At 40.6% G+C, this 18,678-nt stretch overlaps 1 protein-coding gene across 7 annotated transcripts in view; it reads left to right on the forward strand.

The window, feature by feature from the left end:
* The first annotated feature begins 42 nt into the window (after positions 1 to 42).
* Positions 43 to 18,678, forward strand: part of vav2 (vav 2 guanine nucleotide exchange factor) — a 195,297-nt gene continuing 176,661 nt past the window's right edge. For 3 of the 7 annotated variants that reach the window (XM_027278576.1, XM_027278580.1, XM_027278581.1), the window contains exon 1: positions 43 to 1,471. In XM_027278576.1, coding sequence (XP_027134377.1) covers positions 1,268 to 1,471 — 204 coding nt within the window. In that variant the 5' untranslated portion in view covers positions 43 to 1,267. The remainder of the gene's footprint in view (positions 1,472 to 18,678) is intronic. The other 4 variants (XM_027278577.1, XM_027278579.1, XM_027278578.1 and 1 more) reach the window with 3 other exon arrangements.

Genomic DNA, 18,678 nt, shown 5'->3' on the forward strand with positions numbered 1-18,678 from the left:
TTGTTTCAGTAGCCCGGTGCGCCGCGCGCTTCATCCGTCAGAGGGCGCATCCACAACTCCCAGTTCAACAAATATTCCCTGAAACTCCCATTCTTGGAGTATGGAGCCACTTTAGCAAAGTGTGGACACACTATCCAACTCTTTAGCTTTGCGCGAGATAATCGTCACGTGCGAGCTCGTCCGACTACCTGGCTCAACACCGAAAAGCGAAAATTGGACGGACGCGTTTTCTCTTTCAGGATCTGTGCAGCTCACGGGGTCGGGGAGTTGGGACCGCTAAAACATCTCCGTCCGAAAGGGAAACGAGGAGAGGGATACGCGAGAGAGAGAGAGAGAGAGGACATGAACGGAAGGGAGGCACAAGAATCACTAGAAAAGCACAGCTGTATACACGCGTAAAGCTGTTTTGGACCGTGCGTAAAGACGCCAAACAAAGTAACGTTAAACGGATACATGTAAACACTGATATTTGATTTTCCCCTGGACATGTTTCCGCTGCCGGAGAGCGTTGTTTAGATTGTGTTGTGGAAAGAGGGTGATCCTGGCGCTGTGGACAGACTGCTCTGTGTGTCTTTTCTGTATTGTTTGCTGTGGATATTACGGGAAGTTCTCGTTTTTGACGTTTCGCTTCTAGAGGAAACGTTATATGCAAATGCGGTAGGTGAGTCCTGGCTTTGGTTCATCACCTAAACGGACTTGAAACGCTGTTTTCTTCTTCTTCTTTTTCTTCTTCTTCTCCACATTGTACACCAAGCTGTGCTGTTCGGTTCACTGAAATGTGAGACACTGGTGAAGTCGACACATGACAAACCGCTGCATCCAGCTGTTTTATAAGCCACTACTGTAACCTTTCATTCACGCCTTTTTGGATTGGATATGCTGAGAAAACTTTTTAAGAATGAAGAGAAGAAAATTCCCATAGCGCGTCTCTGTGTTCTGGTTACATCGCTGCCGTTTGCTGAACTGGATCTGTTGGAGCGGTGTCATTGTTTTGGTCTTTCTTAAACCTTCATCGTTTCCATGTTGTGGCGACAGCAGAGCTGACATGCGTCTGGCATGGGGATATAGTGCGGTGACCTACTGTGATTAACATACAATTGCGAAATTGCCAGATTATCGAGCTGATAGTGAATGAGTAAAACATCCAGCGCAGGTAGGGAACCGACCGTAGTGCCTGCGTGTGCGCCGTGAACCGCTGCTTTCAGTCCCGCTTCGAACCAGTTCGAGGACTCGGTTACTTTGTGAGGAGAGAGTCTCCGGAGCCGATATGGAGGAGTGGAGACAATGCGGGCGGTGGTTGATAGACTGCAAGGTCCTGCCCCCGAACCATCGGGTCGTATGGCCCTCGGCGGCCGTCTTCGACTTGGCACAGGCCCTACGAGACGGGGTGCTCTTGTGCCAGATGTTGCACAACCTCTCGCCTGGATCAGTGGACCTGAAGGAGATCAATTTCAGACCACAGATGTCACAGGTGAGTCCGTGTAAACTTCAAACCTGCAGATGATGGGTTGATTTACACCCCAAGGCTATGTCTTGTGACTGTGCATGCACTCTCTTATATGCATTGTTTTGCTTCTGGTTCAAATCTTTGGGATTGCCAGGGCAGCCACCAGACACTGACATATGTTTGCCTTGTTTTGGAAAGTTGAATGACATTTTACAGCATCTCATTCCTGGATTTTCGTTGTTGGTCACACAGATTTTAAACCAGAAACCTTCCTGTCACAACAAGCCCAGCACAGAGCCACTATCAGTATATCTGTGATAAAACACCAGGTTAACAGATGTTCTTGATAAATAGTGTAGGCGCTTCAACACATGCAGGTTCCATTCAGGTTTGCAAAGGTGAAGAAACAAGGTGCCACCCACGCATATAAGTGGTGGTTGCCTACTGCTGGATGTCAAGTGGATGAGGTCTTTATTGTTTTGCCGCCTTGTTGCTTCACGTTCTGCAAACAAGTGTGATACTGTTGAATGTCTGAGTTCTCTATCTGCTTCTGCACCTTTGCAAGATTGCTCATTGTCAGTTTGTGAGGAATATGAAATCTGTAGTTGTTGTGCGATGACAGCTGCAACATCTTCATTAGCTTTAGATTAAAAGCGTTGTTAATTGAGTATTATCCTGTCAGTCTAGCTCTGAGCATAAAGGACCGACAATAACTATCTGCTGAAAGAGGAGAAACAGAGAACTTCTTCCAGTCCAAGGTGAAATCAAAGTGTTTCCTTTCACTTCTGTTGATCTTTCAGGTGGGTGTGGCAGATCTCTTGGACAAATAAAGCAAAAAAAAAATCCAAGCTCCAATCCTCCTGATATGAACATAACCTGTATGGTTGTAGCTGTTGTCAGTCCAAAACTGAGGATTGTTTGCTTTTAAACGACACCCACCATATCACAAAGGATTAGGAGGGAAGAGACAAACAGAAATGTACTCTTAAGTCCTTTGCGGAGAAACTCATAGAGGAATAACCATCTTGGTTATACTCAAACGAAACACAAGTCCACATGGTGGTACGATTAGAGGTTTGGATCGTCACACAACTCAGTTTATATAAAGCTCACTCGCTACTTCAGCTCATTCACATTTCCAAAAGCCAATGTGAGGAAGTGTCGGATGCCACAGGAAGTTTACATGACCACAGCAGTGGAGTAAAAGTGTGCTGTGGCAAACATTCCTATTGACTTTTATTCACCCTGAAGTCTGCTCTTAAGTACCACTGAGCTTGCATTACTGTATGTGGAGAAGTCTGAGGATTGGCCCTGTGAATGGCTCACAGTTGCCCGAATGCAGGATGTGCTCGGTTATTCTTATTGTCATGCCCACAGAGGCCGAAACAGCATCATACCAGAGCGATTGCCCTCTGACAGCACATTTGTCTGATATTCTTGGCACACCTTCCATGACCCGTTTCTGTCATAATAATGTGTGAATGTGTGTGTTGCGTCTGCCTGTCTGGCTTTTAGTCTGTGTTGTTGGTTGCCTCCTTCTGATAGATATCCTTTGATTTTCCTTTGTGTTGCAAGTAGTTCAAGATGATATTTATTGACAGCAATTCTGATAGTAGGTTAGTAGGTTAATGCTGAACAAGCAGCAGAATGCAGCCCCCAAAGAACGCATATCTCACACTTAACAACAGTAAAATAAAATATATGCCTCTTACAGGCAAGAAATAAACATGTTTTACCATGTTTGTGCTTCTGTAAATGTGGTTCTGTATCATTTTGACTAGTTGTGACCTTTTGATATTAAGCGGACAATTCAGGCTTTCTGAAGTTGGGTTGTATGATGTTCTTATACATAGTCAGTGTGTCATTTACAGTATACAGCAGTGAGTGTGCCCCCAGTTTGAAGAAGCAGACTGAAGTCCTGACACGGAAGTAAAGGGAAGCACTAATGTGGACAGGTTCATCAGAAAAACATGTTTTACATAAAAGAAGGCCAACCTAAAAAAAAATCAATATCTATTTAAGTGTACCCTATAGTGAACATATTCTCGCCACTTTATGCTCTTCAAAAAAAAACAAAACAGAATTATCCCTTTAAAATCAGAACAGTTAACCCTCCCAAAGAGACCAGGATCATGATCAACATTTCACAGGGGTTTTTTGCATGCTGCTTGTTAAGGAGTTAATCGTTGAATTTCGTTGACTTTCTGTTTTCATAGAGCTGCAAAGTTAAACATTTTTGGCTTTTTCACAGTTTGTTGGATAAAACATACAAGTTGAGTTTGGTTTCTAAGAGTTTCCCCAGAGTGGGATCAATAAATCTGATCTTATGTGAGGGATATTTTATTTTTTTACATTCATAGACTTAATGTTTAAAAACTGACAGATCAGTCATTGAAAATAAGTGTTAGTTGCACTTCCACCAGTCTCTGGGCTTTCTCTCTCTTTGCCTAGTAACCACCAATAGCCTTGACTTATCAGCTCCAGAAGCTCCCGACTTCCATGATTACAAGGGAGAGAGAGAGAGAGAGAGCAAGAGAGATCTGGATGGCATGCTTTGATCCGCCCACTAATCCCGTGCTCCCGGTCCCACTGTGTGAATCTGCAACTGAGGGTGGAAGGGGTGTCCTCAGTGACAAATTGGGTTAAACAAAATCTTGGCAGCAGAACAGTGGTATGTGATTTATGATAAGGAAAAGGTCAGCGCATGTGCTTTAACACAGAACACACCGAGTCAGTGGCTTAGCTGAATGAAGAGGAGTTGAAGTCGAGTGATTACATTATTTGCTCAGGACCAAATTTGTCTTCGGCCTAAGTGGCTGTGCTTGCATGGAGATTAATCGTTACCGAAATTGTGTTCTGTCTCTGAATATGACTCTCAGTTAAACATTCATGTGTTAGACGCAGGGGAGTTCTGATGCAGGCCACACAGCCTCTGTTGTGTGGCCTGCATCAGAACAGAGCTTTTGGTGAAAGAGTAACGTTCAGTCAAAAGGGATGTGCTTCTCTTTTTTTTTTTTTTTTTCTAGTGACCTACTAATTCTATTCAGTTGCTGCAGTTTACAGGCTCTAATCACAATAATCCTTTAAACTTTGGCATCGATCCCAGTTCATGCTCTAGCGCATTATTGTTGTGCTTTAGAGCATTCTCTAGAACTCAAAGGGGGAAGTCATTGTAGCAACATTAAGGTCATAGTGTATTTATAACGTAAGGCATTTTTAATCAGTGTGTGAGTGTCCATAAAACGGTATCTGTGATTGTAATGCCACATGTTGATTGCACCAACCTTTTAAGAGATTTTCAATGATTAAATGAATATATGTTTATGGTTTGAGGATTTGATTTATCATACTTGTAGTTGGCCAGCTCAGTCTACAAGTACATGCTGGTTCCTGCTTGACCAATGTGAGGATTTGCTGTTTTTTGTTCTGTTTGATATCAATGCACATTGAATACAACAAAACAAGCAGTCTACAGGAACTCGCGGTGATGAACTTATGATGACGTTTCACGGTTCTCTGACATTTTTACAGACAAAACAATTGAAATCATCATTCCTCCTGCAAGACATGTACGTTAGGTGAACTGACTCATGAATTACCCACAGGTGTGAATGAGAGCACTGTGGTCGTGCTATATGTGTCAGCGGTGAATAGCCTCTTACTTGTGGACTGCCTGTGGAAAACAACTTCCTTTTGTTTTCTCGAACAAGAAACAAACAAAGCCTAATTAACACCCACTTAAACGAAGCTGAAAGGTGACTTACTGAAGTCTCTCCTTGACTCGCAGGTGTGAACGTGTCTAATGTCATAAAAGTGAGGAAGGGCACTGCAAAATCAGCACTCAGCAGAGGATGGCTGAATAAATAATGGCTGGAAATGTGCATTCGAGTGGCTGAAAAAGGGAAATGTCCATTCATGCATCCTTCCATCTCACAGTGAGGAAGTCACACAGTTTATTGTGCTACTCCTGAAGTGAATTATAAAGCACCGAACTGTTCGTACATGTAAAACAGTAAATCAAACGTGCCTGGCGTCTGAAGTGAATGCAGTGCTTGTGTTGTGCAACAACTGTTTCAGTAGCAATATTATAGAAACAGAAAAGCTATAAATGTTATGTTGGAGTGAGTGACAGACCATGTGCATACTAAGCAGGCTTCATTTGAATGAATAGAATTGCTCACCAAAATAGAGAGAAGAAAAGCAGATTAAGTCATCTTTTATACTACTTGTGTTTCAGTGAGGACCATGTGAGTTGAGATTTTCAAGAGGTGAAGTACTTCTTGCAAAGAAGCTGTCAACATGACCTTAATTTAGGTGGTCAAATAAATCCCTGATTGTATGTTTAAGATATGGCAAGCCTTCTTTCTTCTCTTCTTCAAGGTCTTTAATGGATGCTTAATGAGCACTGGTGTTTGGCGATATGTCGAAGCTCAAAGTGCGCGTATCAAGAATCCAGTGCCTCAGGCTGCGTCTGAAAGACAAGACTGAGCTGTGCTCTCTGAAGCCTTTTGTGTGTTCTGCAGTGTGTTTTTTTTTTTTTTTTCACTCAGCCCTTTTCATTCTTCTTTTTTTCCCGTTAGTGAGGTAGTTGTGAATGCCTTTGGGATGACTCAGGCGGATACGTTATGCGTCTACTGCCGTGCTTTTGTTTCTTTGTCTGTGTGAGTTTGTGCACTTGCTTGTGATGTTTATGTCTGCTAGTGTGTATGTGCAAGAGAGGTTACAATACCTGTGTGCAGACTGTATCACTGTTGGCTGAACCCGGAGCTCTCCTGGAGCTTTTCAGGGCTCCACAGGGCTCCAGGTCTCACACAGAGGCTGCCGCTTCCACTCACAGTAATTGAGGTTCTTCCTCTTTGTCCAGCTCCCATAAGTTATATTGGCTGCTGCTTGCTAGTAACAGAGCTGATTGAAATATAGTATAGTTTTTCTTTTCAGTGGCTTCAAGCTCATTGCCCATTCATTCAGCGAATGAATGAAAAATATGGCATCCTCTTGATTCGTGCGGGGGGTCAGCATACATAATAATCCTGTATGTCATGCCTATTTCATCACGGTTGGGGAGGGACCAGAAAATTCAGCTGAACCAAGCTTTGGAATCCATGCACATACTAATTTCTTGTAGAAAAAGCAGCTTTGTGTGCCGTCTTGTTGGAAAACTTTGTATGCCAACAGAGATCTACAGTATAGATCTATTATTTTTGTCTTTGACTATGACTACTTCAGTTTTGTTTGGGCTAGCAGTAGTGGCGACGCACTGAAGGCACTGCATTGCTCAAGAAAGTGTATTTTGTTTGTCAAATTAGGTTCAATCTTTGAGTATTTTTAGCAAAATCTGTTAACTGACAGAGGAAATCAAAACAGCGGATACACAGCCACAGACGTGTCATCACCTTATGAAGGTGTTATGGCGGTATAACGGTTGCCTACCAGCAGACTTGAAGCAAAGTTAGCATTTCTTTGGAACTTTTGAGAAAAAAATATCTTCCTCTTTAGCTTGCTGGCTCCTAAACTTTCTTCATGAGCTAGCTGCTAACCTTTCTTGTGTGCTGCCTGATGTTGGGCAAGTAGACTACAGTACGTTCACCACAAAACAGAACATTTCATGTCTAAGTCCTGGAACTCCACTAGCTCTAGAACAACCCTTGCTTATAACACAGACACCCCCATCTCTGCAGGATTAGATATAAGATCAGAGAGAGTGTACGAACCATGAAACAACATGGTAAGTGCCGGCCCACCTACTATTCTAAATCTCTGCTTGAGACCACTGTGGGGTGGGGGTTGGTGACTACTGTAGACAACCACCCACCCTTGCCTCCCTCTGGGGTAATTTAATCTCAGCGTTTGGTCTACTGTTGACCTCGTGACCCCAGCACCCGCCGGATGCAGGTAATACTGCTAATGGAGCTCGTTAGGGACACGTCCTGGGTTGCACAGCTGGGACGGCACCACCAGGAGCTAATGGGATTGACAAGGAGGGAATGGATTGAGGCGAGGGTTTTCTAACCTTACGTGTGAGTTAATCCCACTCTTAAGGTCACGAAAATGACTTTAACCGTAACTTTTGATGTTCGTGTGGCTTATGTGTTGACATTTCCTGAACTGCCGTTAAAAACAACAGGTCATTTCTTGAAGGAATGGAAGAAGCCTTTGTCTCAGCCTGCCTGGCAAGCAACGTCTTTCACAGCGACTCAGAGGCAATTGACTGTATTTAACTTTAAGTATTTAACAAATTAAGATGGAGTGCAGAAATAAGTATATGTGGTTTAGATAATAATGGTTTCCCATCTTTAGATGACCAACTATGGACCTTATGAGCACAGTTATATCATAGCCAAAGGTATGGAGACAAGACCCATGCTGTAAAGATGAATACATAATAGTCATATAATCCCAGTGGATATATCAGAAGACATACAGTAGCAATGCATTGATCTCTTACTATGGATACCATACCTCTTTTCACAGATTGCATAGCTGAGTACACAGCAGTATTCCCAGAGCTGGTAGGAATTCAGTGTCCTGTTCAAGGTCACTTCATTAGGGTGGATACCTTGCAGCAGGAAGGAGTTTAAACTTTGTCATGTTGAAGGACAGTCTTAGTATTCACTTGGCCTAAAAATAAATATTCCCTTAGAAACAGGAGAAAAAAATCAGTGACGGTTTTAGATGCTTCTGCTCGGCTGCTTCTGTTCAAGTTCAGATAATTTCATGTGGGAATTTATCCTCTTAAAATAATCTTCGTCCGTGACTACATCCTAATTCCCTTAACTGCATCCCTCATACTTTCCCTCACGTGCATGCTTTCCTTGCATGGAGACAGGAATTAAGGAAACACCTATTTTAGAGAAATACAAAATATGTCCTTTCTCTGAACTGTCATCTGAGGTTATGTCTGTTTCTGATCATGACACAGCTGGATCAGCTGTCAGTCACATGTTTTAGAGAAAGTGGAAATGATGCAAATATACATCAAACTAACCCTTTCAAAGTATAGTTTCACAGAACGTAGGTTTCAGCTTCACATGTGACTGAATGGGAATGACAATTAAAATGTGCTAACTGCTGAAAGACAATATATTTTCTCCACCATGATATGATTGAAAATGAAATGATTTTAGTTGAGTTAGTTTTTACTAGATGATAAATCAGAAAACATAAATCCAGGAGTATTTTGGGGTTGGTTCTCTTATTTGTGTCTTTTTCTTAGTATAAAAAAAGTGAATAAAATGTAATGTCAATCATATTTAACAAATCACAATCAATAGAGTTCAAAACAGTGCTGTACTGGTGTTTTAAAAGAAACAATGAAAGCCAGCCTCCCTTGTGTCTCCTCCGGGTGACCTCCTCACTCCTCGATCCACAAACCGAAATAATAACACTGTATCCAAGAACATACAAGAACAACTGAATATTCTTAATGTCTCAAATGTGTGTCAACAGCTCTGATTTGCCGAAAGATTTGTTTATTGTAATGATTATAATAAAAAAAAAACTCAAATTCTGTTCTGAATTATAGTCTAGTGCTGATATCCAGATGTGAAATTTGATGAACTTAAACTTAAAAGTATTGTATTTCAATGTGAACTTTGACAGCAAGTGGCCAGAAAAATGAAAATACTCAGAAATGCCATTGAACCACTTTAGAAAATAAAACCCTGTTTGCATGTGATGAGGAAGAAGAGAAGAGAAGAGAAGTGCTTGCAGAAAAATACACTTTTCAAAAAAGAGTTAATGGACTGTAAAGCAAATTCAGCCTTCTTACTTCCCTGTTCCTGGTTATTTTATTTTGTTCTCTGGACTTGGACTTTGGATGCCACATTGCTGTTTATTATGTCTTAGCTTTTTATACATAACCAAGTCGTCGCTGACATCCCAGCGTGCTGCAGAAATGATTTAACAGGCACACAAGTGAAAACAAACATAGCTATGACTAAACTGAGTAAGAGGCTAAAGGAACAGTAAGATATAAAAGAGAAATATTCCATTCATAATGTAAGGCTTCTGCTTTTCCACACACTCATTAGTGGGACAAGACTTTACAGCCTGCCATACGATAGATTCATAGGAGGCTGTAAAGCTGCGCAGCTCCTCGTGTTGTGTGAGAGGAAGAATGCATAGCACAGATGTAAATAGAAAAACAGTTCAGTACTCTATGTATAATGTAGCAGTCGAACGAATAGTAGTTTAGGTCGATATTCATTAAGTCCAAATGAATGGTCACCCACATGTACTGCTTCAAGTCTGCAGGCCTGCTGCTTGTGCAGTGTGAAAAAAGAATCAGGAAGGGAATATGGAATTCAAACAAGACACTATTAATGACTTTCAGACTATAGTAAAAGCCTGGCACATTTGCACATGCTGCATGTAATACAAACCGCAGCTACTACAAGGTGTGGTGCTGAAGCAGATACCGGACACAATGCAAACTCTCCCCAAGTGATTGTATTGTTAATAAATAGATATTTAAGAAGGTTAATTTATGCATGGATAATAATGAATACATGCTATAATATAATTCTTACAACTGCTTTTTGGTCTAATGAATCCAATTTTAAAGGTTTACTCCTAAAGGTCCAGTGTGTAGGAGTTAGTGCTACCAAGACATGTAACGGTTGATTGCAACTACCTTACCTCTTCTTCCTCGGGAAAGTATGGTATCCACAAAATGCTCATGTGAAAGCATCTATCAAGAGCCAGCGTTTAGCTTGTCCGTTCTTGTCTAAAGGTCTCATTCTGAGGTAATAAAAACCATAACGATTCTCATTTTCAGGTGATTACACACTAATGAAAACATAGTTATGCATATTATATTCAATTTCTGCAATGTTCTGTAAATAGAGCCCTCTAAATATCACACACGGGACCTTTAACTCATTCCAATCAAACTATATTAGTCCAAATCATCCACATCCAAGTGCAAGCAGTGAGCACTCAGTGTGCACTGGCTCCAATTTGAATGTGGGCCATGTGGACCATGATGTGAACCGAGGTGGAAGGGCCGCTGCAGAACAATCCGAGGTTGAGCATTCTCATTTAAATCGTTCTAAAATCACCTGAGTGCATGTGTTAGAGGGATGTGACCGAGTTTTGATCTCACAGGTCAATTTGACTAACAAGCAGGGAAATTTAGTGTCATGGGTGAATTGGAGTTTGGATGAATTCTATATCAGTACTATGTTATCATCTGTTATTTGGTGAGTATGCCTCAGCACATGGCTATGATGTACTATGATACAGCAGGACTGAAGTGTCACTTTTATTTATTGGGATCAATCTTTAGTTTTATCAGCTGATATTTGAAAAACAAACTATTAGCTCTAGTGCACTCAAGAAGATACTAGCAGGTGTTGACGTGGGCAATTTGCACAACACGCCTGGCAAAAATAAAGATTATTGCACTGAGAGACTCAACATTGCTGGATAACTTTGTTTTGTTCACTGTATGCCATCTAATGTATCGTCCCGTAATAACCCAATGCAGATAAATTTGAAGCAGCGTGTGCGGAAGTTAATAAATAATATGAAAATGAAGCATAAAAAAATATGTTTCGAAAACATTTAATAGTTTGTTCTGTGGTATTTGTTCAATCATTCACTTCCCCTATGCCTACGATTGAACAAATAAATAAGGGAACAACATCAAAAAATGTTTATTTATGGGACGGCTTGTGTATAGGAAATGGATATGGCCTATATATAATTGTCAGATCAACCTAGATCATTCACACCACACTCAATATTGATATTGGCCTCAAAATGTTGTATAATTGAAACAAAATTGAATTTGGTGCAAATGAGAAAATTCACTGCGCCAGCATGGGACGGGAAAGAATTAATTTGGAACCAGGCGAGATGGAGAGAAAATGTCACTCCTGTGTTACTGGCTAGTGATGAGTTTTGAATAATTTAACATCTAAAAGTCAAACTAGCTTTGGTACCTTCAGATGTTTAATCCAGAGTAATCACAGCTATAACAGATAGAGGAAAGTGTCTCTGCCCAGTGATGCAAGTTTTTATACTAACTGTGCAATACATCATACCATCATGTGTCATCTTACCCTCTTTCTCAGCTGGTATTTCGCAGCGGCTCCAGCGTGACTCAGCCGGTCTGTACAGAGAACCAAAGCCATGCAGTTTATCATGTGTATTTAAAGACACTCCCCCACCTAAAACCCATGGAATATTCAGCTGCCTCTTCCTCCTTTCACTTCTCTGCATTCCTCAGGGAATGCTGTTAGTCTGAAATGCGAGCACAGTGTTCATGCGGGGGAACTCCGAGTTGACCTAATCTTTCAGACTGAGAATGAGATTTGAAGTGATGTCATGTAAAGGCAGCTTACAGCAGAGAAAGTTAGTGTCAGTGTCAACGGGTTGAGAATGTTTTCAGAACTATCAGGAAATACCTTAAATTCTTGAATATGTGACGATTTCCAGTGGAGACAAAGATCATCCTGATAGTATCCTCTCATAATTATCTTACCTAACCAACCTCTGGGGACACATAACACTTTAAGGAAGCCGATCCACCATGACAACAAGCTGGCAGTTTTACCATTCCACTAGAGATGGACAAAGAGATCATGGAGCCTTATGGACACCGTCTGATTTCTAAAGAGGCTCCATCTGCATAACGGTTGTTGGGGGTGATTAGAATGGGCATGCAGTGGAATGGCGCCTGAATCTTCCCAGAGCCAGCTATGCTCTGCTGGGCGCCATCGCTCCACAGAGAAATGAAAAAGATGAGGCCACAGCCCCATCCAGATGGCTGAATCTCTCCCCTGCAGTTCCTCTCAAACCAGACCACACAAGATCTTCCTCGTCTTTTTTTAATTAATTTTGACTGTTCAGTTGTTAATCAGTAGTCAGTTTTCCTTTGCTGACATCTGTCTTCATCCATGACTCTGCCAGCAACGACACTCGTCCTGTTCCATGTCTGCTGTTGTCAGAACTGAGGCTAATTCAAATTGTGGTGGTGGTGGACTGATTGTGCCGGTTTCCTGTGGTAGAGAACAGATTAGGATCTGGATTGTGCTCCGGGGAGAGGCAGAGGGAGTTCCCACCCCCACCCTGCCCCCAATGGACACCTCCAACCCCCAGCTGTATACACACAAACACACACTGTAATACATTAGCAGCCTCTTTCTAGGGGAAAGTTAAACAGCTTTATCTTTTTGCCAAAATGAAACACATAATATGCACACTTTTGTCAAGAGCCTGGTGGCAACTAAGTATAGAAGGAGTGTTTATATGTTGCACTAGTCATGGATTTTTCAGGCTTTTGCCACAAGACGCCCCGGTATCCAATTACTGATGTGTATTGATCATATCACATAATTGGCTGCGGTATAGGAAGGGCACAAAGGTAGGGTTACAACGTTAGACTTGGTCCCATAAAAGCCAGTACATATTGATCTTCCCCTGGGCTCAGTCTCTTGTTAATCATGCAAACAAAGTGGAACAGTGTGTTGCGGGTTATAGAGGGTGGAAGAGATCATTTCCTCTTGCTCCACCTTTAACTCAGGGTGTGCTGCCTTTGTCATTTGTCATTTCAACTCTTACCAAATGCAGTCTTGGTGTTTTGTTACAGGATCTTTCAAACATATTGTGTTTATTTTGATCAGTATGGTCTTAAATACATGCAATTATTTCAGTTTCAGCCAATACTTTGTTGTTTGTACAATGTACGGCTGTACTTAGTCAAGTGTTTTAGAGCTGTAATGATTAATCGGTTAGTTTTCAACAACCGTCAACCAAGGCTTTAGTAAATAGGGATCAACATTCTTCCCCATTTTCTGACATTTTATGGAACAAACAACTTCCCAATTAATGAGGAATATAATCCTTGCAGCCCTTCACTGTTTTCTATTAGTATCTCTTGCATTGTCCAAAAGGCAAATGAGGAAGGCCAAAGCATTTACTTCATAATGACATAAAAAACAAATCAAAAGTGAGATAATCCCAGTGTTTCTGAAGCTGTAAACGACAGCAGGTGTTTACTATTTCCAATCCAACAGTTCACTAAAATGATCAAAATCATAATAGATCAATTTTCTGTACAGCTAATTAACTAATCAAATAAACCCTATAGTATGAACTGGGGTCTGTGAATTGAGTTCTGTTGCTGGATATAATCCAGGTTCCCACAAATGAAATCATTCAGATGACTGATTATAGGCTTAGTGAACTAATCTCTTCGTAATGTGATTCGTTACTTGTGGAAATCACCCCCACCACCTCCACCACTACCAGCAGCAGCTCCAGTATCTCGCTCAAGGGCACATTGGCAGTGCAGAGTCTCCGTCAGCATGGACTCAACCCAAGTTGCTCAGTTGAAGGTCGGCCTATTAAAGCACTGGACTATCCTGATACAGAGAAAACAAAAGCTACCTTGCCAGCCTTAAACAGACGTTGATTTGTATTCTGTAGGTTTCAAACCAGCCCTCCAAGTCCTTTTAAATACAAGATTGTAAATTTTTCCTTTTTTCTATTAATGTGTCTGAAATAAGCGACTATCTTGCATACTAATGAAGCTGTAATTGTCCCTTTTAACAAAGGCTGAGAAAATCTACTTGAAGCTATTATCTGCTTTGGAGGTTATCTCAGAGAATTTTCAGAGCAATTTAAGAAATCCTTTCTGGTGGACAGGAAGGATGATACAGAAAAGCTGTTGGGAGGAAAAGTAAAGGAGCCCACAGGAAACAGAAATGACACAATAGCCAGTTCTGAGACTGTATATATTATATTACAGCTGAGCAGGGTGTTGTAACACTGAAAATTCCTCAGGACTGTATATGTGTAGCTGTGTTTTTATTTAGTCTACAACACTGTGTGAGAGCCTGATGTCTTTCATCGTGCATTCTTGTGTTGTGTATTCGTCTCTCAGTGTGACTTTTTGTAGTACTTTGTGAACTTTTGATAAATAATCTTACTGGATTCATTTAATTAAATCAATTAGAGCAAAGCCGTTTTAACATATTTTAACACATTTGATGAATAAAGGTTCAATGCTAGTGGTTTCTTTCACACGTTTAGTTGTATTATTTGTAGTATTTCCGTGTATGCACAAGATTATCAATCTTAGACCACAAACTCTTTAATTTGAGGTCCATTTCATGTAGTCTCACTACTTTAGACAGATGATTAATCTGCTAAAGAAGAGCAAAGTGAGGCTTTCTCTTTCTCTCTCAGACAGAATTAACTATCTATATGGTTTTCTGTAACTCAGACAGGTTGTCCTGTCCTTCTGTGATTGATGACATTTCTAAAAACCAATTTCTCATAAGTGCCAGCTAGGGGAAGGCAGGTGAGCTTCCTCAATCCAATTCCCCATCTGAAAAAAGGTGAAGGCAAAAACATAAAAGCTGCCGCCGGTCTGGTGTTAGCATAATGAAAGCAACAGAGCGTGGAAACAGGAAAAGCTAAACAATTTAGAATTAATGGCTGAAGCTCCTGGGGAAAACAAAGAGAGAAAAAGACAAGCAGAAGGTTGATTCACAGAGGAACTGGTTGAGAGGAAGCTTTGAGTGGCTTTCCCATGTGAAATTGGGCATGTCCCTCACACACCACGCATCTGCTTCTCCACAACTGGCCCTCCGTTAACAGACAGAGATCATGACAACATGCGGGATTTTCAGACATCATGATGGTCTATTGGTCGGCAAACCTGATCACAAACCTTGAAAAAAACATGTACTTTCATCAGTTTGTTAGTTATAGTCAATAATCAGTATGTCTGTTACTACACTGTTTTCCTTCTTCCCTTTGGAAACCTTCCATAAATCGTATGCAAATACTTTTCTCGGGTAGTTAGAGTCAGATATTCAAACACTTTGTTAATGTACGCGGATGTACGGCTTACCTTTGGAAGGCTTCCACATATTATACCCAAATGAACTTCCATCAGTGACAGATTATTAACATTATCTTAGTTGCACAATTGGAAATCAAATGTAAGCTACATTAAAACAGAAGCTTAAATGAAACCACTTGAATGACATTGCATACTTGTGTCATATGCAAAAGAAAAGCTACATTTATAAGCAATAAAACGTCTTTTTATTTATTTTTTTGCAAATGTTTTAGCTGCTTTGGTACAAGTGGCTAATTGTCGGTTAGCTGACGTGAACTCTTTAGCTGCACTACTGTTTTAGCATGTCACATAGTCATTTGAATAAAATCTGAAAATATTTTTTTCCCTTCAAGTTAAATGCGAAGATTGATTCCAGTCATGTCTGTATGCTAAATATGAAGCTACAGTCAGCAAGCTTATAGCTTTGCTTAGCATAAAATGAGGAGGGAAACACCTGGCCTGGCTCAAAGCAAATGCTCCCATTCTCCCATTCACGACTTACTGACTCTGATTTTTACATTACTGTTTGTGTAAGGATTAAACTAAATTAAATGGGTGCTGGTTGGCAGATTTATTTTAGCTTTGGACAGTGCCAAGCTAGCTGTTTCACTCTTTATATTAAGCTAGACTAAGCTAATCATCCGGTGGCCATTGTCTTATTTATAATATACAAGAAAAGAGTGGTATTGATCTCTTCTAAACACCCCATTCTTTGCTACAAGAAACTTGGTTTTGATTCATGGATGTGTTATGAGAACTTTGGATATCCATTATGGCACATTGCGACCAAAAAGTTATTTCTCTTCCTTGTTGGCTTCTGCATACACATCCTGGTTAGTGTCTCCTGTGAACCATAGAATTTCCATAATAGCTTTTCTTTGAGAATGTTTTACCAATATTGTCTTTTCATGGTTTAATAATTCAGAATTTGAGAAGTAATAATTGACACGGCATTCATTATACTCAAAGTTGTTGAGTACTCAGAGAGCAAAAAATAAACGCAGTTCAAGGCAACACTCCTTCGATAAATCATAATTTCATCAGTGCTGTAATGTTTCAAAGAGGTGTTGATTGATTTAACATCAGCGTTAGGGTAGAATAGAAGTGAAATTAATTTTCCGTTAGGTGACTGTAAAATGCAATCAGCAGTGACAGGTTGATTCATCTTTCTGTGTCTGTTTATCCAAGTTTTCCCTTTCCGTTTTCTGAGGACATTCTTCCCACTTCCCTCTTAGCATAAGCAGGCTTAGAGAGCGAGTGAAAGAAAGAGTTGTGTAATCCCCACCCCTCCCTTCCCCCTGCACTTAGCCAGACAACAAGAAACATCTGGAAGGAGAACAGAGAGTTCAGAACGCACCCATCCCCACCTTGGATGAGTCCAACAATGCTTGGCTCAGTCTGTGCACTTGGAGTCTGGACGCCCCACTGTTAGCCTACCAAACCCTGTGCATGTGTTGCATTCTTATCATGACTTTGCTGATTTCTGAGAAGAATGTGTGGGTGTATTGTGTTGTCGAGTGCTCAATGTGTTGTACAAAGTGAGTAATTTTCTTTCTCTGAGTGGGGTAAAAGGTGTTATTTTCTTCATTACATACTGATCCTGACAAAATAAAACTGTTTTTTTACAGAGGTTTTAATATCGTGTATCTTCAAGTTGTCAGGCGTTTTTTCTTTTAACAGCTCAAGTGGCACTTTTATGAATTCCAACAATTTTATGCCCTTGGATCTTGCTTGAGATCACAGTAAAAAAAAATGATGTGGTCACCAGCTTCTGCATTACTCATATTTCAAGACTTCGAGCTCCAAGTTTTGGAAAGAGAGCTCCCCGTATTTATGTCACACACTCTTTTTTTTCTACATCATTGATCCCATGTGAGTATGCAGTGCAGGTGCTGCAGCCAGAATTAGAACGGTGGAATAAAGCGGGCTAACTTCTGCTTTTACAGGACTTTTGTATTTGCCTTTTCATTCAACTGTGTCTGTTTCAGTTTTCGTCCTTTCCTGTTCGTGTTTGTGCTGTAAATTTGGCGCAGCCCGGCCCATCTGCCAAGTCAAGTCATAGCGGTTGATGTAGAGGGTATGTTTCCCCCAAATGCATTCAAATTATTATTAAGGTTTCTGCTTGATTGGAGAAATGTGGTTGTAAATCAGTGGTTATTTTAAGAGATAGCATGGTAGTTGTCAGTTGAAGGTTGTTGGAATATCCAGTTAAACCTTTAAAGTGGCTATAATAAATAGTTTTGTACCAAATGACAATTTGACAATTAATGACACAATGTAAAATGAGTCACTGAGGAGAACTTTCCCCCAAATCTTTAACTCCCATCACTTTACAAATCTTTGGTTGTCTAGTACATAACTTCACTCTTCTGATTCCCTCTCACAGCACATTATAGCACTGTTTTAAGGTCATCACGGAAGCTCTGAATCAGGTCTGACTTGACAGTCAGTGCCGTGAAGTTTAAGCACTATGCTATGATACCTAATTGAAGCAAATTTATGTAGACGAAAAGTAGATTTTATACAACACATATTTTTGATTCTATTCAATAGAAACAAGATATGTTTATGATAATGCTTGGAACACGTCCGGTTTTCTCTATAGACTACAAATACAGGCCTGCAGTTTAATTCATAGAATATCTATGATTTTTAACTATTATGATGACTTGTGATTTTGAAACCATTCAGCCTTAATCAACATATAGGAGAAGCGCCAAACTGTGTAAACTGGGCATGGACATTGCTAGACAATATTTTAGCTCTTTGCATTTACATCGTTCAACAATGAAATTGGGTATTTGTATTTGTATTCATTAACTCACTGACAATAGGCTTCTCACACAAGATAAATAATGTATTAAACAATCTGCTGTTTCCACAGTCCACCACCTTCCTTGCTAAGGTTGTAGCCTTCGGTACACAGTATAACAAAACATGTGATGGTTTCCACTTTCCTGGCCAACATTTAGCTGAGGGGCTGAGTATATGTTGCATTTGACCTGCTCGACTTTGCCCCTGGCGATGCTCTTTCATTTCTCTCATCCTTACCTTGTTTTCCAATATGACTTGACCTTGACAGAGAAGTATAGGGGGGGGAGTACAGCATCACATTTTCCCTGACCACCACCCTCAGATGATCGGAGATGATGAACTGCAGGGCCTGGTGACATTCATCTTTCCCACATTGTACCTCCTCCTTTCTTAGCTCTCCCCTCACCTCCTTTCTCTTCGCCGCCTTTGTTCCAGTCAGGATGGGCAGGAAATGAAAACCTTGCAGCAGGAAAATAATAAACTCTTAAGAGATAGAAGGTTTATTGTTCCACATTTTATTTTAAATTATACTGAAAGACGCTGAATGGTGTATGCAAGAAAA

Source organism: Larimichthys crocea, chromosome IV (assembly GCF_000972845.2).
Source record: "Larimichthys crocea isolate SSNF chromosome IV, L_crocea_2.0, whole genome shotgun sequence".
Classification (NCBI taxonomy): Eukaryota; Metazoa; Chordata; class Actinopteri; family Sciaenidae; genus Larimichthys; species Larimichthys crocea.